The sequence below is a fragment of the Sinohyriopsis cumingii genome, chromosome 5 (genome assembly GCF_028554795.1).
Source record: "Sinohyriopsis cumingii isolate HCF-2022 chromosome 5, ASM2855479v2, whole genome shotgun sequence".
Taxonomy (NCBI): Eukaryota; Metazoa; Mollusca; class Bivalvia; order Unionida; family Unionidae; genus Sinohyriopsis; species Sinohyriopsis cumingii.
In genome coordinates, this window is record NC_142965.1 from 2183625 (window position 1) to 2206203 (window position 22579).

The window sequence follows — 22579 nt, forward strand, 5'->3', positions numbered from 1 at the left end:
CGCCGACAGTTGTTAATGAACCGCTTGAGTATGTTCAGAGTTGTTTGAATGAAATGAATATCTCCTTATTTCTAAGCTGACAAGAAAATTTTTTATACAAAAAACTGCTAGAGAAGAAACATGGGAAAACACGTTAACATTATCAGTATAATAAAGAAAATAAGCAAATTTTGAGGTTTTATAATAGTACATGAAGTAAAATCAACAACAAGAATATTCAATTTAAGAAGATGATGGAAACTGTGGTAAGGGCAAATCCCTGGAAAGAAGATAATGTAGTCGTACTTTATAACACTGAATACACATTACAAATCTTAGAAATTACATATTTGTTTCTAAAATAACTGAAGAAAATAAACTCACTTTCAACAAATGTTTAATACGTCACAACATGTGTGTTGTATTTATGTTGTATTGTTATCTAATGTAATAGTTAAAAATGTAGGTAAAACATTTTATATTGTCACTGGTATTACACATACATTATTTTAAATAGCATCCAGTAGTGTTATCTTGTTACATCTGTTTCACACCACACCTTTCATAATACATAATTTATTAAGCTCTTAGAATTTTGTTTGTTTTTTACTTAGCCAAGTCAAGTGTGTACCTTCATTACTTAATTATTAGCATCTTATTACCTCTCCTGACCATTGGTCAATAAGGCAAGAATGGAAACAGACTCAATATTTATGGTTTTCTGAGACACAGGCATGTCTCAGGCAGGAACTTTCAATGATGTGGAATTGTAAATAAATATTTTCTAGGTTTAGACAAATTTGTATTAAATGGAAAACTGTTGTTGTTGTAGGGTTTAACACCATTTTTCAGCACAGGATAGGCTATTGTTGTTGTTGTTCTAGGGTTTAATGCCATTTTTCAGCACAAGATAGGCTATACATGGTGGCCAGTATAACTGGTGGAGGAAGAACCCTGGAAAACCCAGGGAAGAACCACCGACCCAAAAGAAGCTACTGGCAGGCTTTCCCATGTAACCACGCTAGCCGAGCCTTGGACTCGAACACACGCAGACAGAGGTGAGATGGCAGTGATCCGGAACAGTGAGCGCTTTAGACCACTCGGCCATTTGGGGCCCCACAGAATAGGTTATACATGGTGGCCAGTATAACTGGTGTAGGAAGAACCCTGGAAAACCCCGGGAAGAACCTCCAACCCATGATAAGATACTGGCATGCTTTCTCACATACCCACGTTAACAAAGCCTTTAAGATTCAAACACACGCAGACAGAGGTGAGACGGCAGTGATCTGGAATGATGAGCACTTTAGACCACTCAGCCACTCGAACTAGAAAATGAGACTAATCTTAACTGGATGATCATTGCTTACAAAATATGATAATGTATGTATTAACAAAAAACTTTAAAAAAAACAATTCTACATTCTGAAATTGTAGTCAGAGATTCCCTTGCAAATATGCAGTGAATAGTCTATGGCTATCAAACTTCTATCAAACTCCTGTGTATCATGATTGTATTTACACACATAAACTGAACCATGCACATCTGTATAATTGGGTCTCGTAAATATACATGACTATTTGTCACAAACTTTTTGTCAGTTTCGCATTTCTCATAAGAACTACTGGAAATTAATAAGCCTAAAATGTGTCATACTCTGAGGCTGCCAACAAACCTGAGCTTATCAACCATCCTTACTCCATGTTCATATTTAAAGGGTTAACCCAAATACTTCCAAACAGACAATATGCATCGGTGATTCTAATTCAACCTTTAGGCCATTTCTAGCTGTTCCACAAGACCAGATCTTGGTCACTATGGTATCTATTTTGTATTAGTTTTTTCACCAATAACTTTACAATTCAATGTTTGTCTATAAACAAACTGGCACCCAGCCATATACTGCACTCACTTATACATACATTCATGTAGCGTGTGAGTGTTGCAGATGGCCAGGTACCATGATATACATGGAAGAAAAACATCTTTTACTTGATGCCACACCCATACTTCATTTTCCCCTCACATGGGGAAAAGGAGCTGCTCAGATTAATGTAATAACTTTTTTTTAAATTTCAAAATGCTCACACTTTTGTCAATTTCAAATCTTTGATTAGTAAAGCATTACAGTACTGATTTCATAACAGAAGAAATAATTCCGATTTTTGTGTCTGGGTGTGGGAGTGCTGATGCCTAACAGCAACATCCACAATGAATCTAGGAAATACAAATTAAATGCTATAATGTATTACTCTGAAAAAATTCTCAACTTAAAGAATAAAGAAATAAACAATTATCAGTGTATCCCCTAGGGGTGCAACACTGGAGGTCAAAATGCCCCTTGGTGTCACAAAAATGGGGGTCAGATTGAGCAAAAAACAAACTTTGACATCAAAACTGGGGGTGAAATAAATAATCTGGGGGGTCTCTAAAGCACAAATGAGGGTAAAGGGAAACACTGAATTATTCACTGTTACTGATGATTTATACAACTTTAGTAAGGTACGTCTTGTTTTTGTACTGGTCCTCCACATTTTTTATCACTGTGTAACAAAAGGCAAAATGGAAGCACTGACAAATTGTTTCACCCTAGTGGCAGACCTGAGATAGTATGTGAGTAGATTGTCATGTTGGTTTACCATAGTGGTTATAGGTAACTATGGGTCATATGTTGTTTACTGCATGATCCTATTTCCTCATGCAATCACAAGAAGAAAAATCACCATTCTGTACATGTTTACTCTGTGTGTGTGTGTGTGTATATATATATATATATATATATATATATATATATATATATATATATATATATATATATATATATATATATATATATAATTTAGGAGCTACAAGGCAAATATAATATAATATAATATAATATAATATAATATAATAAATCAAACAAATGAGGAATGAAATCATTATATTCAACTCTAGACTCTTCAAACTCTACAAGTAATGAAATTAGAATTACATATAGAGCAGCAGGTGGAAAACATTTCCTTCATGTATCTACGCTTTAATCCAATAACAAATAATTTTCCAATTAAGTTACAAAAAATTGTTGTTAACTCAAGTTAGTTCCATTAAACTGTTCTCACTCTTGTCTTAAAGTGAAATTGACACTGAATTACACATGTGCATATATCCCACTAATCAATATATAACTGACACTTTTCAAAAATATTATTTTTATTAGTACATGCTTATCTTTCATTTTTGTGAAGGTACTTTCTTGGAAATTCCAGGGAACTGCCATAAACCATATTTATACTGCTGTTATAATGATGTTGCCATTTACCCTAATCAGTGTTGGAAAAGACGGTAAAAATCAAACCATGTCACCAAAAGCCCATTCTTTTCAAAAGTATTTGGAGCCTACATTTTCTAATGTACTGATTTTTCACCAGCAAGCTCAGTCTCAGAATAGGTAGCAAATCTGCTCATTTGCTACAGTGCATTTTTAACCATTTGTTCTGCCTATTAACATGGAAGCACAATAAAATGATGCAAGATTACATTGACATAAAAACTGCACTGAATAATGAATTCCTTTCATATACCATATTCTGTGTAATACTCACAATATACACTAAACTAATTCTGATCTGTGTAAATTTTGTGAATTTAAAGCTAATCAAATTAGCAAACACCTATTACGTCACTCCCCATCATGCACACGTATATGACACAGGAATTATCTCACTTTTTGGAGATTAATTCTTGTTCCCAATACAGCCATGCCAATAAAACATTGCAACAATCTATATAATTGGCTGATTTATCCCACAGGACTGGTAGTAGGTTCTGAAAAAACCATAAAGACAGGTTTTAACTGCTGCTCTCACTGCAACAAGGCACACGAGGATCCAAACATTTGTGCTCACAATTGGCTATTTTTACGCTTGTTTACAAAAGGAGTGTGCATTTATTATATCCAGTGTTCATTCTAGTCTATACCAAGGTCCCATTGACCCCAATTGTTTATCTTTGGCACAATAAGGTTACTCCACAAAGGTCTCTGGAGTGCATAAAAAACTACAGAAAATAAAGATAACAGATCACATTTGAGTCAAAACTCAATCAAGCGCACCTCAAGCTGGCTAATGAATCAAGGGCATAGCATGCCAAAGAAGCAAAAAGTGTTGCCTGAAAGAAGTCTTACCAGGGTCAATTCCTGAAGGCAGCTTTGCGTTGATTCCCTCTAATTTCTAATAACTCACCAAAAAATAAACCCAAGGCCCCAAAATGCACATATTTTCAACCCCAATCTTTATTTCTTCAACCCCAACCTTTATCCCCCCAACACTTTATATCTGGGGACTTAAATCCTTTTCTTCAATGGGAGAAAAGAAAATTTTCATCCTAAATTTTCAGTTCTAGAATAGATCCTGGTCTTATTGGCTTTGATAGCTTTGATTTGACTGGGCAATGATCAATGGTCAATGACTATGGGTACATGTAAAAGAAGATGAACTTTTCAAAACACTGCAGTCATTTCCTAAACAGCATACAGGGTGGAACAAATGTAAATAGATGCTCATAATAAATTCTATCAGGGAGTGGACACCCTAGTGTGGAGACTGAAACTTTGGTATAGAATATCCATGATAGAAGTTGATACCATCACAGGCACTTGCGTAGTGCATTTATTTACATCCCAAAACATTCAATGATGGGTACATCAAGGGTCTGTTGCTTTACAGTACTACGCTTAACTGCACCTATACTAATTTCTGAAGGAGATAAATAATATTTGGTCTGAAATGCATGCACAGTATTTAACCATGCATACTTTCCTTCCAAAACAACGAGACCAAAACAGGATATAGTATAATATGGCAACAGATCAGACAGGACCTTTGCAGCTCGTTTTTCATGCTATGACCAATTAAAAACAAATTCTATGTCTCCAGTCAAGAGCTTGAAAAACAAGTCTGTATCAGGCATCTTCACTAGCCTTGGGTCACTTCAGGCCTCTTTTTGACAACCCATCTTCACTAGCCTTGGGTCACTTCAGGCATCTTTTGACAACCCATCTTCACTAGCCTTGGTTCATTGATTCACTGTCCTACACTTACCACTGACATGTGCTGCAATTCGAAACAGAACCTGCTGATCTAATATCTGACTGGATACAGCAGAAAAAAACTGATCAAATCTGACGTCTCGTTTTTACCTTGGAAGAAAGTTGGTAACAGTCATCACAGAACCACAGACAATGATACATTTCACTTGCCAGTCAGTCATTTCAACCATTCACATACAAGTTTTTCTTCGAGTCAAGATATGTATAGATACTACGTATTACATTATGTTAAATACTCAATATGTATAATAAGTTTTATTATTGGTCAAATGATTAGTTCTCTAGGGGCAACTAGTAACTCTTTCATCTACAAGAGGGCCTGTTCCAAGCACTGTCTGCCTTAAGCTATATATGCCAATCGTTTATTTACATAGAATGAATTAAGTGTCATGTTGTCCTTGGTCATTAAAGAAGACATTGGACAATATAGTACTGTGATAAAGAATTATTTCTGGACAAGCAAAATAAAGCAACGTTTGAAACTGCAAAACAAAAAGGCCACTTACTGTTCTTTCCAAAGAAATCCTTTTCCAATTCTCCATAAATATCGTTAGTTCCTGCCTTAAGCTGTTGTCTGCAAATTTTGCACCACATAGACTCACGAATCTCATGACCAGCATCCCAGTTTGTGGAACGAACTGCCAACTTTAAATTTTTCTCATCATTTATCTTGATGTACTGATCAAACATTTGTGCCCCAGCCTCTAAATCATCATAGCCCCAAGATTCTGCTGATAACTGTGCTTGTAATCCCACATCTACGTACAATGTGAAAGGTTTGCCTATTGTTAGGCTGTCATCTGTTTCAACTTCCACATCTATTGCATGTTCCACATCTACTTCATGCTCTACTTCTACTTCATCTTCCACATATATTTCATCTTCCACATGTATTTCATCTTCCACATCTGCTATGATGGTCTCCTCATGAGTGGCTTCACTATTGGCATCCAACCCATTTGGAACATCTTTGCCATGTGTGTTATAGATCTCTTTTCCAAGAACACAATGCATGATAAATATATTAACACTCCAAACAATAATGTGAATTCAAAAGGTGAAGAATATTCCAGTTCTTGTGTATAAACAGAGAATATCAGTACTTACTGATTATACACAATCTGGCCGCACAAATCCTGAATTATCCTTGGCAGATTTGGCCTGCCTGCAGGTGATGTATTAACACTAATCCTGAATGATCCTTGCAAGCAGATCTGGCCTGCAGGTTATGTATTGACACTAAAAGTGGCCACAAGATTATGCTAATAAGCAAGTCGTTGTAAGTTAAAAAATTTGTCCCATAGTATGTTCATGTCGCTGTCACAATAAACCTGAAAAACATCACAAAAGAAGCAATTCACATTAGGTTTTAAAGGAAAATAAACCTTAAATAAAATTCTGTATCTAATTAATGCATACCATGTGACTATTTATAACCATAGTAATTATACAATATCAGCCTAATGAAATGCTTGTCTGTCAATACACATAATGTGAACCCACCATCACTTACTGACATTACCATTTTCCTTCAGAAATCCACTGCAACAGTAAACACCCTTGCTACAGTTCAACTATCCCTAATTGGTTCTATTCAGTACAGGGCAGTCATTCCTTTTCCCTCTTTTCTTTCTTCATGGGTAGCCCTTGATATTCCCTCAGTATCACCTAAGTGTTACAACATATCCATATATGTAACTTGACACCTGTAACATGATCACTATTCATATAGTACACATTTCTAAGCAAATTTACCTGTTACTGTCATACTGTCATCTATCTCATGAACATGTAGTTGTTCTTTGCTTAATGAGAGCCAAGTACATGTATTACAATAGCCTAGTCCTATTGTGAGGTCACAGACACTTTCAACCTCACCCATTTCCAATATAGTTACTTGACTGTGGCCATGCTTTTTTTATGGTTCTATTTTTATCAAAGTCTGTCATCTCTATGCAGGGTCATATTTTAACCTACAAAGCCTTCTATATTTAGATTTTAAAAGATGCTAACAATTGTGTAGATTAACTTATGGGGGCATGCACCTATTGTTTACACAACTATTTAGAGCTGGGAAGGAATGGAATGATGATCAGTTTACAAGAACAGTACAATTTAAATAACTGTAGAAAAGGAGCACAAGGGAAGCTGTTAATTGCAACATTGGAATTACAGACAACTTTCTCGGGTCTTGATGGGGATGAAAAATTGTAAATTGGCAATGTTACTTGCTATCACTTTTCCAACTCTGACAATCTGGACTACACCAGTAAAAAAGATGACTTTATAAAAAAATTTAAAAAATGAATAATGTGTGCAACCATACTGCCTGTCAATGTGGTAGTGAGACCTGAAGCAGCCTCCCGATATAATTTATGATGTCCAATAGGCACTTGCTACATCACTGTATACAACAAAGATACATATGCAAGGTCCATTATTTTACGATTAAGTTCTGAATCAGATTTAAATATTGATCTTTAATTATCACTAAAGCTTAGGGCTACATGTACAAGTCCAATTCATATCTGTATGGATGCAAATTTCTGTCAATCTATGAGCAGAACACGTTAATTTGGGCCAGAGAATAATTAAATAGATTTATGGGGACAGGTGCTTGTTAAATCACTATACTGCAATGATTTATAATGTCTGTGTCGGGAGAAAAAGTGATTCTTAATTAAGCCTTCGTTTACTTAACCGTTAGACGACTAGAAAAGGGAGGGGAACTTCGATTTTATATCGGAACTGTCAGATTTGAAATTTTCCAGATCTGTTGTCTGGAATTCTATAAGTCATGCTGACTGGAAGTTTGGAGCCCAGTTATAAAAGGTGGTAAATATATTGAATCCTGATTGGTTATGCTAAATAAAGGGTGAGGTTCCCACATGAAAATTTCTTGGGATTAAATTGCCCTCATCAACAGAAATCGAGTCAGTCTGCAATTTTCCTGAAAGAGTGAAAATATAAGGGACTCCAAGACTAAATTTGGAAGAAATTCTCTCATAAAATGTTGGTCAAAGGGATCAGATGTCTGGAAAGTCAACAGACACAATTTTGGCAGTAGAAGCGAACAAAGCTTGAAAGCACAAGGCATTTACGTCAATTTCATGTAGTTCATTGATACCAATATAATGATTTGCTTGAATTGTTTATATTTGTATGAATTTATTTGTTTAAATCTGTAGATCAATTCTCTTGAAATGAGTGTAACTGTGAGTTAATCTGTCTGAATCCATGCAATGATCTTTATAAAAGTTGATGAACTGTTTGAATTTGTCATCTTGATTGTTATAGGAATCTAAGAATTTCATCTATTACTTTAGTTGATATGAGTTGCAAGAATCCGCTTGAATTCACCGATCTTAGATGATTTCAAGTATGATAAAGACCTGAATGCGTGTATTCAATGAAAATAGCGTAGTTAAGCCATGTAATGAATTTCATTCATTCATTTGTGTAATAGAGATGAGAATGGAACTTATGTCACATTTAATGTTAATGGGAATCAGTGATAAAATAGCCATTAAGAAGTACATTAATCTTGTGAAACTAGGTTTGTTTATGGTCTGCCATGTTTAACCTGACCAGACAGCCTTTGGTCTGTTTGAATTCCAATAGAACAATATCTGACATAACGAGAGGGGAGTAATAATCTGTTACCAGAAAGACAACTGGCAGAAGATTTAGGTCACTTCTTTGTTTATTTGTAAGGGGAAATAGCTCCACGGATGTATCCAAGGACGTTTCTATGGAAGCATCCACCGACGTATCCACGTACCTACTTATCCAAGTATCTATGTATACACATACTTACATATCTACCTACCCACACAAAGTTGGAGGGCCGAAAGAGTAGAGACAGTAGGGAGGTTGGAAAAGGGAAAAAAGTGAAAGGACCTAGAGGAACCACCACAGAGAAGGTGGAGTGGACCGGAATAAGCAGGTTATGAAGTTGTACAAGGCAATGATTTCGATTGTTCACTCAATTATATGATGAACTAATTCTATCATTTAAAACAGATCGGCTATTTATATAAATACATTTGTGTTTGAAATTCGGTGAAAGATTTATTCCAAAAAGAAGTGTATTTTCCTAATGTAATGCATTATCCAAGTTATTTATGTAATTGATTCAATTCTTTTGTTTTTCCATGTACGGGGGCTCATGTCATTCTGTTCTATATATCTGTTCAGATCTCTATTTATTCTATCTATAATATCACACTTTATTTTAATATTTACTTGATCCGGGCAGCAATACCGAGATCGATCAACCTCTAGATAATGACAGCCAAATAAAGCGGACACCTTGTAAAAAGGCACAACCTGATAATACCACACCACCAGTAGCAACTGCAGCAATATCATTGTTATATAAACCTACAGCAAGCTGTTGGAGTGAAACAGAAGTACTACCAGGATGACACTGCTCTTGTATCCTCTAAACAAAATGTCCCAATGGTGTGGTGCATCCTTGGGAAAGGCACTTTACTCCAATTGCCTCTGTACAAAATAACCTACTTGCATTACCATATCAAGGCACCAAACCAAACCAAATCAACTGACAATACTATTGCATCTTTCAGCTAAAGAATGTTTTTTTTTCACCACGATTCTGATTGTGAAAAAGGTCAAGACTAATATATAATATATACTGAGGAACAATATTTTATTTTAACTATTGCATAGTAAACCGGAATCTCTCCACTGACAGTAAATATACCAACATGTATATCCTTATAATAATCTTGTCCATTAGATCTCAACAAAAGTACAGTAGTGTGAACAGTCTTCTATGTAGAAACTCTTACTAGTCTTTGCTCTTAAAATAACAAAAGTACAGTAGTGTGAACAGTCTTCTATGTAGAAACTCTTACTAGTCTTTGCTCTTAAAATAACAAAAGTACAGTAGTGTGAACAGTCTTCTATGTAGAAACTCTTACTAGTCTATGCTCTTAAAATGACAAAAGTACAGTAGTGTGAACAGTCTTCTATGTAGAAACTCTTACTAGTCTTTGCTCTTAAAATAACAAAAGTACAGTAGTGTGAACAGTCTTCTATGTAGAAACTCCTACTAGTCTTTGCTCTTAAAATGACAAAAGTACAGTAGTGTGAACAGTCTTCTATGTAGAAACTCTTACTAGTCTATGCTCTTAAAATAACAAAAGTACAGTAGTGTGAACAGTCTTCTATGTAGAACTCTTACTAGTCTATGCTCTTAAAATAACAAAAAAAATTGTGAAAGACAACAAGCTTTGTACAATTTAACAAACAATACAAAGTGAAAGAGAAAAAAGAACTTAGGGTATTGCAAATTAAATATCAAAATAATCTGAGAATTAGATCAGACACAAGTCCTAGTAATTTAAAGTCCTGAATAAAATTCAGTAAATGTACACAATAAATCCAAAAACTGAAGGTGATGATAGGTCTGTTATACCTTATAGAGTGTTGATTTGTCAACAGCCTTTTGTTGAATCATAGTAATATCATTCCAGGTTTGATTCAGTATAAATTCCAGTGAATGTCGTTATCCAAGAATTTTATCAGAGCACTATTGTATTTCCAAAGAAAATAATCACTTGAATTCAATAATTTGAAGAAAAAGATTCATGCCAACTGGACACAACAAAATACAACTTGAAAGTGCTAGATGTTAAAGTATTAACGACTCAGTCCTCACAGTTGCAATATATATAGTTCTCTACTTGACCTCAGGTCACAATTAGCATTTTATAAATAATAAAAAAAACATTACCTAATGGAAAATAACCTTTTAGAATGATCCTGATGTTTCTAAAATCAAACCATTACCTGGGTTACACTCAGGAAATTCCAAAACTTCCAAATAAACATATTAACTTTTTCTATTAATAATGATCCTGATATTAAGCCCATACACAGAGAATAATTTAGCAATGTATTACTTGTTAACACAAAATAAAATCTTAAAAAATCAATCAGGTCAACAAGAAATGAACTCGATTTTGGACAAGGGTCAAGTCCAACATACAATGTTACATTACAATAGCATGTAATGAAAAAACAAATTTTAAAAACTAACGAACAATTAAATTAAATTTACATAACAGTACTAATAGCACATTGTTGATTCAAGAGATTAATGAACAAATCGCAACAACCTTACATTTGGATCAAGGTTTACAGTCTTGAACTAAACTTCATGTGCAGTGCCCAGGGCCATAGACAGGATTTATGGGCCCTATGAATCACAAATGGAGATGGCGATGGGACCCTGAATTTTGTCCTAGTTATTCTACTCTGTCTGCAGACCTAGCACTGTCACAAACTGTAGGCATAAAAATACCTTTTGTATTAGATATGAAATGAAGACTGGTTTTCACTGCCATGTGCATGTAGTATTAGCCATGGTGTATGATTTTAGCCTTGTAAATTTCTTAATAGTGATTTCTGTTCACTTATTGCAGCACACACATAATGCATAGATAGGGGGCACATTTATCTGTGTTCTCCTGAGATGGATTTTACTGTTTCCAGAATACCATCTATATTTGTTTATAAGATCAGTCCAACTGCACAGACCCAGATCTGACATACTAGGGGATTCAGTGCTGTGTACACGTCTTCAATGAAGATCTCAGCTGTGGTAATGGTGAAGATGGTGGCAAGCAGTCATATTAAAGTTAGTGATTTTGAGGTCAACCTGCCCAGTCACCGAATTGTAGTCTACAATAATTTCATGAACAGCGACCTGTATTTTGAGCGTATCTATGTTGTACTGCCCATCATGAATGAGATGGTTTGCCAAGTAAAGATGGTGGCAAGCAGTCATATTAAAGTTAGTGATTTTAAGGTCAACCTGCCCAGTCACCGAATTGTAGTCTACAATAATTTCATGAACAGCAACCTGTATTTTGAGCGTATCTATGTTGTACTGCCCATCATGAATGAGATGGTTTGCCAAGTAAAGATGGTGGCAAGCAGTCATATTAAAGTTAGTGATTTTAAGGTCAACCTGCCCAGTCACCGAATTGTAGTCTACAATAATTTCATGAACAGCAACCTGTATTTTGAGCGTATCTATGTTGTACTGCCCATCATGAATGAGATGGTTTGCCAAGTAAAGATGGTGGCAAGCAGTCATATTAAAGTTAGTGATTTTAAGGTCAACCTGCCCAGTCACCGAATTGTAGTCTACAATAATTTCATGAACAGCAACCTGTATTTTGAGCGTATCTATGTTGTACTGCCCATCATGAATGAGATGGTTTGCCAAGTAAAGATGGTGACAAGCAGTCATATTAAAGTTAGTGATTTTAAGGTCAACCTGCCCAGTCACCGAATTGTAGTCTACAATAATTTCATGAACAGCAACCTGTATTTTGAGCGTATCTATGTTGTACTGCCCATCATGAATGAGATGGTTTGCCAAGTAAAGATGGTGGCAAGCAGTCATATTAAAGTTAGTGATTTTAAGGTCAACCTGCCCAGTCACCGAATTGTAGTCTACAATAATTTCATGAACAGCAACCTGTATTTTGAGCGTATCTATGTTGTACTGCTCATCACGAATGAGATGGTTTGCCAAGTAAAGATGGCAGATCATTGAAAAAAAGTCTTACCAAGCTCAAAGTGTTCAAAGTTTTAAGCCATCCTGGTCTTTAACAGTGATGTGAAATACATCACACATGGCTTCTTTAACTATTTTGTCAAAATCTATCAACTGTTGCTCAACCTCAACATATATGTGTGAGATGGCATCTTGTTCACTTGACTGAGCTGCTAAATGACCAATGCTACTTTAATGTTATCATCATCTGAAATAATAAAAGACCCAGAAATATTTCTGATCAACCCATGATCTGGTTACCCTGCTTTCTGCACTCACTAAAAGGTCTGATGAAACTATCCTTGAATGTTTGGTATCATCACATGCCCTGTTGCTACATATACAACTATATGTATTTACTTACGAAATCTAATCATGTCCAAAAATTAATCAACTTGATATAAATCCCTACATTTTAGACACCAACAATTCAGCCAGTAATTACAGTAATATCATCCCAGATTTTGAATCCAGCTATATTCTAACCCGAAATGAACATTTTGCTCATGCAACTTTCTGCTAAGTGTAATAATACCCATCTAATTACCATACGGACAAAACAAATATTAAGTCTTGCTGATTCCCACCCAGCAGTTCAGGAGGCCAAGTGCCTTCTGACCTGCCCTTCTGGGTGGGAATTCTGATGGTGATAATAACTGCACCTTATTATATGTGTATCATTTAATTAATAGCCCCACCTTAAACAAAGCAGGAGCTATTTAAGACTGCACTTCATACTTAATGTCTACAGACAGGTCTTACTTCATGTGTGCAGTCAGACAGGTCCTACTCTAGATGTAGAGACAGACAAGTCTATGTTCTAGGTGTTAACTCAAACAGACCATGACCAAACTGTACAGAAAGGTCTTGCTCTATGTGGGTGCACAGCCAGGTCTTGCTTTAAGCGGATGTAGTTAGACAGGTCATGCTCTAAGTGGGTGTAATCAGACAGGTCATGCTCTAAATTGGTGTACAGTCTGACAGGTCTTGCTGTAAATGGATATAGTCAGACAGGTCTTGCTGTAAGTGGGTGTACAGTCAGACAGGTCTTGCTGTAAGTGGGTGTACAGTCAGACAGGTCTTGCTCTAAGTGGGTGTAGTCAGACAGGTCATGCTGTAAGTGGGTATAATCAGATAGGTCTTGCTCTAAGTGGGTGTAGTCAGACAGGTCTTGCGGTAAGTGGGTGAACAGTCAGACAGGTCTTGCTGTAAGTGGGTGTAGTCAGACAGGTCTTGCTGTAAGTGGGTGTAGTCAGACAGGTCTTGCTGTAAGTGTGTACAGGCAGACAGGTCTTGCTGTAAGTGGGTGTACATTCAGCCAGGTCTTGCTGTAAGTGGGTATAATCAGACAGGTCTTGCTGTAAGTGGGTGTAGTCAGACAGGTCTTGCTGTAAGTCAGACAGGTCTTGCTGTAAGTGGGTGTACAGTCAGACAGGTCTTGCTGTAAGTGGGTATAATCAGACAGGTCTTGCTCTAAGTGGGTGTAGTCAGACAGGTCTTGCTGTAAGTGGGTATAATCAGACAGGTCTTGCTCTAAGTGGGTGTAGTCAGACAGGTCTTGCTATAAGTGGGTGTACAGTCAGACATTTCTTGCTCTAAGTAGGTGTATAGTCAGACAGGTCTTGCCAAAATTAACTTGTCTAGACAGAGCTTACTCCAGGGATGGATGCATTTATGCATTGACTTGCGACAAAATTCAAAATCAGATTATCAACCTACATGATTCTAACCTGCACTGTACAGATTATCAACCTACATGATTCTAATCTGTACTGTATCATCAACCTACATGATTCTAATCTGCACTGTACAATCATTTATATCTTTAAGTGTGTGTGTGATTTTGATTTTTAATGTAGCTTTAACAATTTTTCAGTCATATTGCTATGATGTCTGCAGTGTGACAGTTTATAGTGATGTCTAGCTCTGGGGCATCATGCCGCAGACATGTAGCACGATGTTCCACCCAGTCACATTATCCTAACACCAGGCCGACCAGTCCTAACACTAACCTCTTAATGCTGAGAGTCAAGCGAGGCAGCTGTGAGTACCATTTTTGTAAGTCTTTGGTATGACTCAGCCAGGAATCGAACCCACGACCTCATGCATCGAAGGCGGATGCTCTAACCACTAGACCACCGGAGCGGTACACATCTTTAAGTAACTGTAGACAGAACAATAATCCATATGGCAGTACAAAAAAAATATTCCCCAATGTGTGAAAAGGAAAGGGTCTTTTGTTTTCCTACGGATGCAAGATTGTGTTAAAAGTCTCCTCGGTATCAGAATTCCTGGGGGGGTCAAATTAAAAATGTGGGGTCTCCGTTGCAAAAATGAAGGTAAAGGAAAACAATGATAGCATATTGTTCATTCCATGGTGTACCAATTGTGGGGGCATTTTATTAATTACTAATAAATGTCCAATGAATAATTATACTGTGGAAACACTATGAACCCCTTATTAAAACACCAACTTTTCAAGCAACTATGAAAATTTATACCCAGAACATTAATGAGCATACAATAAAATATTACACATTCTAGACTTTTTATGTCATACAATAAAATATTACACATTCTAGACTTTTTATGTCATACAATAAAATATTACACATTCTAGACTTTTTATGTCCTACTCCTAACTAAATCTATCCTGTTGCATTTGATTTCCTTACATAAAGGCATAAACATCATCCATCCCAATGCTATGGAACAATTTCTTGCCTCTGACCTAAGAGAATTCCTAATTTTCATCCTGTTAAATTACTCAGTCATAATAGTGACACACGCCAGACTCTTAAATCCTAATGTATTACTTTGTCCAAGTGTTCCATGTCTCCCATGGCAACTAACTCCAAATCAATGATGAAGACAACTTTGAAGCTAATGACTGCAAAAATGTCTAAAATTTATGAAAAGATGCTTTAGCTTGATTATGAAGATCCTGGTACCAATGCATTATTAATCTGGAATTCACACTACCAACCTCTGCAAACACAGGTCAACTTAAACTGGCTAATGGTTACTGAAGAATACAGAATTATAGATACAGAGGCACAACTGGTCATTCCTAAATGACAGTTCATTTACACATATAATCCAAGTCTGGTATTACCTTTCAAGTAGGTTCTTTTCATTAATTTGTTACTAATTCCAACACAGTCAGCAGGGATACACAACTGAACTGATCAGGAGTCCACCCAGCTTGCATCTGTTGCAGTGTAATAAATAGACCAATGCCTACAGTCACATGTAATGAGCTGGCCAATCATGAAGAATGTTGCAGTTTAATGTTATGACATCATGCAAAAACTGGAGAGCCCAATTTGAATGCATAATGCAGATTATGTGACATAAAATTAGATCTATCCAGATATATGTGTGTGCCATCTCAGTGAATATGCCCCACTAAGAATAAATGTATGTGTTGATGATCATGCTGTAGTGATCAGGTATTTCATAAACAGCTTCAACTACATAATGCATGTGTACTCCAGACCTTCTTCAATTGCAGTTTGTTAAAATTAAAAAAATTAAATTCACTAAATAACCAAATGAAGACAATGTCTAACATATTGCATTGGGTTTGCCATATGCACATACCTAGAGTGTGATGTACTTCACAATGTGTTGAAATGTAGCACTGCATTATATAGATCATGTGACTTTTTAGAGTTTGTAATTCATTACATGCCCTTTTTCTTAACTATGTCACTTATTTCTGTCAGGATCTATTCTGGAGCTGAGGATATATTTTGGCAGGGGGTGCAGGGGTGGGTGTCTCGCTCAATCCCCATCTCCACCCATACATGCATAGAGTTAACTGGAATGAAAGCTTGGGTCATTAGGATGAGATTACATTTTTGAAATGGTAATGAATACTTACTGCAATTATTTTCAGACTGCCAATTACAACTCCATCAGTAAAAGAGATAGGACTAAAATAAATATTCACAGGTCACAGTTTTATGTTTTGTAACAGATACCATATATACTCACTGATAAGACAAGTCCAACTGCAAAACTGCACACACCCAGATTTGCTGTCACTTAATTTGCTGACAGATCTGGGTCTGTGCAGTTTGTCAGGAGTAATCTGTAGACCAAACAATACAGACCTGATCAGCTATCACTTTATACTACATCAGTTCAGGATCTACACTGTTTACAACTGGACTCGACTTGTAAGCTAGTATATACAGTAATGAAAAGCTCGTCAACAGATTTCTTCCATATTCCATGTTTAAGCCATCACACTAGGTAAAGTAGTAACTTTATATGGTGGATTATTAAAAAAAAGCCAGACTGGAAACAGAAAGATGGGTGGATAATCAGATATATATCATAATATAATACTCTGTCTTATGGCAGGTGTATACTTCCATCATGAGTAACCATTTTACATCAGTGATTTATTGAGAAAGATGTTTATGTCACTGAGTGTGTGTGTGATTTGGATTTTTAACGTAGCTTTAACAATTTTTCAGTCATATCGCTATGATGTCTGCAGTGTGGAAGTTTATAGTGATGTCCAGCACTGGGGCATCATGCCGCAGATATGTAGCATGATATCCCACCTAGTCACATTATCCTGACTCCAGGCCGACCAGTCCTAGCACTAACCTCTTAATGCTGAGCACCAAGCGAGGCAGCTGTTAGTACCATTTTTGTAAGTCTTTGGTATGAATCGACTGGGGATTGAACCCATGGCCTCCCACATCCAAGGCAGATGCTCTAATCACTAGATCACCAGAGTGGTCTTATGTCACTGTGATAAAGTAAATAATGGGAGAGTTAACAATCCCATATAATACTTGGATATTTCTGACTGCTGCGTTTAAACATGAAAATCTCAAAATTCTGGAGAACACCAGTTGATTTTTAATTTTCATCAAAAGTACTGACTAAAAACAAGCAAAATGTATAATGAAAAAGTGTAGAATTTGCACAAACATGAAAAGAAAAGTTAAAAAAGAAAAGTTACTTATGGACATAACTTGATTGGGACAGTAAATGATATGATTCACAAATAAGTTCAAATGACCATCTGCTAACTTTACATATCAAACATTGTACACAATCTGCCCATAAGTATTCCATGCAATTTTTTAAAAACTGTTTGCCAGATAGGTCTTGCTCTAAGCATGTAGTAAGATACGTCTTACGTTAGGTGTACAGACAGAAACATTTTGCCAAAATTAACCCTGGGCTCCATACAACTTACTCTTGGGGTGGACAAGTATATCGACCCATATGACTGCTAACTGCACATTCATTTATATCTTTTGTACCAAACAGTGAACAGTACTGAACAATAATCTGACAAAATCTACCTTTGCATTTGATTTCCTGACATACACAAAACCCATGAAGACATTATTAATCACAATTCTGTGGAAAAACGTTCTTTCAGAGTTCACAAAATTCCTGATTTTCTTCCTAGTTAAATTACAGCCATAACAGTGACACAAGCAAGGTTCTTAATCCTAAAGTACTACTGAAGTATTCAATATATCCCATGGCAACTAACTCCAAATCAATGAAGTGAAAGAAGCTATTGATTGCAGAAGTGTTCAAAATCGATGAAAAGAAACAGCTCGATTAAACAGATCATGGAATCAAAACATTAATAATTATAATTCAAATACCAAAACATAGAACAGGTCAACTTGAACTGGCCAGTGGTTCTCAAGAATAAAGAACTATAGAAGCATAACTCGACATTCATGAATGACAAATCATTCAAATACAAAATCCAAGTTTTTAACCCCAAATATCATTTTTAACCCCAAATATTTTGCCTTTTGTGTGAAATTCCTTGTTGTAAAAGCTATGACTATATTCTGACTCATTCAGCAGTGTGACACTTCAGTAAATATATGGCTGTTTTCAGATAATGATGCAGTGATCAGATGTGTCAAAAACAAATTGAATTGCATAATGCACGTGTACTTGATGACAATGTTTACTTATTCAATGCTAAATATTTGTTCACCTTTCAAAATAAACAAGGGTGACACCAAACTGTCTAATGAATAGCAGTGGTTGAACTTTAAGTTTAAATAGTGAATGCTTAAGTACAAGTACATATATGTTCGCATTCCAAAAAGAAACGAGGACTAATTGGACAAGGACAAAATCAAAATTGTTTTATACAAAGCAGTTGATTTGCCCAATGTCAAAATCTGTAATAATACGCTTATCAGCAGTTATGGCCATGTGCAATTAAAAAGCTGTGATATCTGATTTGCTTTCCAATGTGCACATCATTTGATCTCTTCAATATTAAATACCTTATTCATGACAAGTTTATTTTAATAATGTAACTTATTTCTGCTGGGGTCAAGTCAAGAACTAAACATTTTGCTATGGTTGCCATTCTAGCTCTTTTTCCCAGATATGTCCTCCTTATTTGTCCTTAAATCTATAATTATAGATAAATGATAGAGATACGTCCACCCCTCCGGAGTGTGCTCCAATTTAAAGTTCAAATATGGTAACTCTAACATCATGGAACATTGCCCCCCCTCCCCCTGTAAAAAGGGTGGAATTTTCTAAAGGAGAGAATTATAATAAAGAAATAAGAACAAGATTTGAAAACCAGAGTTGCAATTTTCTTGAATTTTGTTGATTTTTTTGCCACCACAAATCAATCTGAATGCTGCAACCATGAATTCCTGATAAAATGCTGCACTGTACATAGTATGACATAAAGTGTGTCATTTTTGCATATAAATTTTGTGTTAAATAATCAAGGAATGCCCAATGATCATGAATTCTCATGAGAGCATAGTAAAGAACTGACTTGCTTATTCTAAACAGAATAAAACATTTATGATAACACTTACGATCTAATTTCATATTTCACGATGAATACAATCTTCTGCGTTTCTTTGTTTAACTGATGTGAAAACAGAACTGTTATGACAATGTTTTCATGTCAGGAGAATATAGTACCAACCTGGTGGCCTAAGCGGTTCAAGCATCTACCTCAGATGAGGAAAGTCATGGGTTTGAACCTTGCAGAGTCATACCAAAGACTTGTATAAATGGTTCTAAATCTGGTATGTTTAGTGCTCAGCATTTAGAAGTTAGTATTAGGACTGGTTGGCCTGGTGTCAGGATAATGTGACCAGGTGGGACAACACGCTACATGTCTGTGGCAAGATGCCCAAATGTTAGACATCACTATAAAGTGCCACTCTGCAGACATCATAGCAATATGACTGAAACATTATTAAAAGCTACATTACATATCCAAATGACACACACACTCAAGCAAATATATATTTACCATAGATAGTAAACAAATTAAACAAATTAAACTAGTCATAAAGTCATGATGGTTAATACATGAAAGGAACACAGTTATTTACATACTACACAGTTCTGATGAATTGTTATTGTTGTTGTAGGGTTTAACACCATTTTTCAGCACAAGACAGGCTTTACATGGCAGCCAGTATTAATGGTGGAGGAAGAACCTGGGAAAACCCCGGAAGGAACCACAGACCCACGAGAAGCTACTGGCAAGCTTTCTCACATGCCCACATTGGCTGAATCTGAGACTCGAACCCACGCAGACAGAGGTGAGATAGCAGTGATCCGTAACGGACAGTGCTGTTGTAGACCACTCGGCCACTTGGGGCCCCAGTTCTGATAAATGTAAAATGTATCAATAAGTATAGCACAGTAATTTTCTGCACAAAGTCTGTGGGGGAATGATGATTATTATAGTTCATACTGTTAAACTTGACATAATGATTTCTTTTTAAATAAAAGTTAGCATTACATTTAAAACAAATTATGTTGCTTGCCACCTGAATATTGTTACCGTCTGCCTCCTGAATTACTGTATGCTCCCTGAATTCCATAACTACTCCCTGAATTTCATTACTGTGTGCCCCATGAATTCTATTACATAATATCCCAAAAGACAGATTCAAATTCCAATGTAATCAATATATCATGTCTCAAATGTTTTGGAATCTGCACTTCAAACTGGTATGGGAGTTGCAGAAAATTTATATGCCACACCTACCCAACCCCCAAATGCCATGCACTTCAAACTGGTACGGGCATTGCACAAAATGTATATGCCACAACTACCCAACCCCAAATGCCATGCAAATCCAGTGATGAATGGACTGAAAAACAAGGCTGATCAACAATTCCACCAGTTTAAAACAGGAGAAATAGCAATTATACAATCACTGGCACTGCCATCATCAAGCAAAAACCCGAAGATGTTCAAGCAATGTCAACAATTCAGACCTTTTTATCCTGACAAAATTCTTTTCCTAATTTAGCAAAGTGCTGCATGTAATTTTAGCCTTCTTTCCTTCCTTTATGACCATAAAACTGACAGCTAGTCTAGTCTTAACAATTTTGATGAGTGTGCAAAGCATGCATGTTGCATGTCAACCACAGCTGATTCTCTCTAGCCCAAGTCCCTTGTTCTCTTCCAACTACTGTCTGCATGCACTGGCTTGTGCAAGTTCAGAATATGAAGTATTTATCTTCACTTTTAAGAATATTTTATCTGTTATTTGGAGTAATCATAAATCTGACTGCTTCACTGTCTTGTTGACTGTCTTTCCCTATGCATTCCTGAATAGATACTACTCTGTGCATTATCTGACATTCAGGAAAATTTATTTATTTTTTAATAATTCTGGAACTGAGCTGAGCATATCATAAATACCTGACTTGCTTATTCTAGACAAGAATGAATTAATAAAGGGGTATCAATGATGGCTATTATTTTCTAATAGATAATGGAATTTAGTATTTTAATACTAAACATGTTAAAATAAAAAGTAATTATTGCTATCTTCATATAATGTGCATTGTTATACTCTCCTTAAGAGGGCCTCAAGGGAGAATAGTCCTTGACCAATGAGTCACCCTCTATAAATAAAACATTATTATTATTATTATTATTATTATTATTATTATTATTATTATTTTCTGTAACTGAGAATGTAAAGCTTCAAATAATAATGGGGAGTGATTTTTCACAAAAATGTGCACACTACAGAACACTATGGACTCTGAACTTACATTCGTCAATTCAGAGTGTAAAATCTGTATTTCAAAATACTGTGCGAATTACACATAAATGGACATGCCACCCCCACCCCACCTGCACATGCTAATCCAGTGATGACTGAACTGACAAAAAAGATGGTATGTTAACAAGGTATCACAATTTCACCTGTTAAGAGCATGAGTCAGAGCAATTTTACAAAACATAAATACATTTACCAGACAACTCGCATGAGCCGTAAGGTCATAATGGTTAAAATATGAAAGGAACATGCACTGTCATATACATACTATAGCATTGCCACTCATGCACTGTCATATACATACTACAGCATTGCCACTCATGCACTGTCATATACATACCATAACATTGCCACTCATGCACTGTCATATACATACTATAACACTGCCACTCATGCACTGTCATATACATACTATAGCATTGCCACTCATGCACTGTCATATACATACTATAGCATTGCCACTCATGCACTGTCATATACATACTATAGCATTGCCACTCATGCACTGTCATATACATACTATAGCATTGCCACTCATGCACTGTCATATACATACTATAACATTGCCACTCATGCACTGTCATATACATACTATAGCACTGCCACTCATGCACTGTCATATGCATACTACAGCATTGCCACTCATGCATATAAGTTGCATCTATAAGTGAAGCACTTGAATTTTTTTGACAAAATCTGTGTAGTAATGATGACTAGTATATGATTCATATTTCAAAACTTGGAATAATAATTTTGAGTGATTTTTCACATAAATTAACAATACATACAACAAAGTAATTATAGCCACTTGATAAGATAATAAATACTGCATATCTATAAACTAG

General features: G+C 35.9%; 1 protein-coding gene across 1 annotated transcript in view; it reads right to left on the reverse strand.

Moving 5' to 3' along the window:
* The window catches only part of LOC149798526 (GTPase-activating protein skywalker-like), a 153544-nt gene that overhangs the window by 111042 nt on the left and 19923 nt on the right, over positions 1-22579 (reverse strand). Inside the window, exon 3 of the mRNA XM_089957337.1 lies at positions 5576-6400. Coding sequence (XP_089813463.1) covers positions 5576-6083 — 508 coding nt within the window. The 5' untranslated portion in view covers positions 6084-6400. The remainder of the gene's footprint in view (positions 1-5575; positions 6401-22579) is intronic.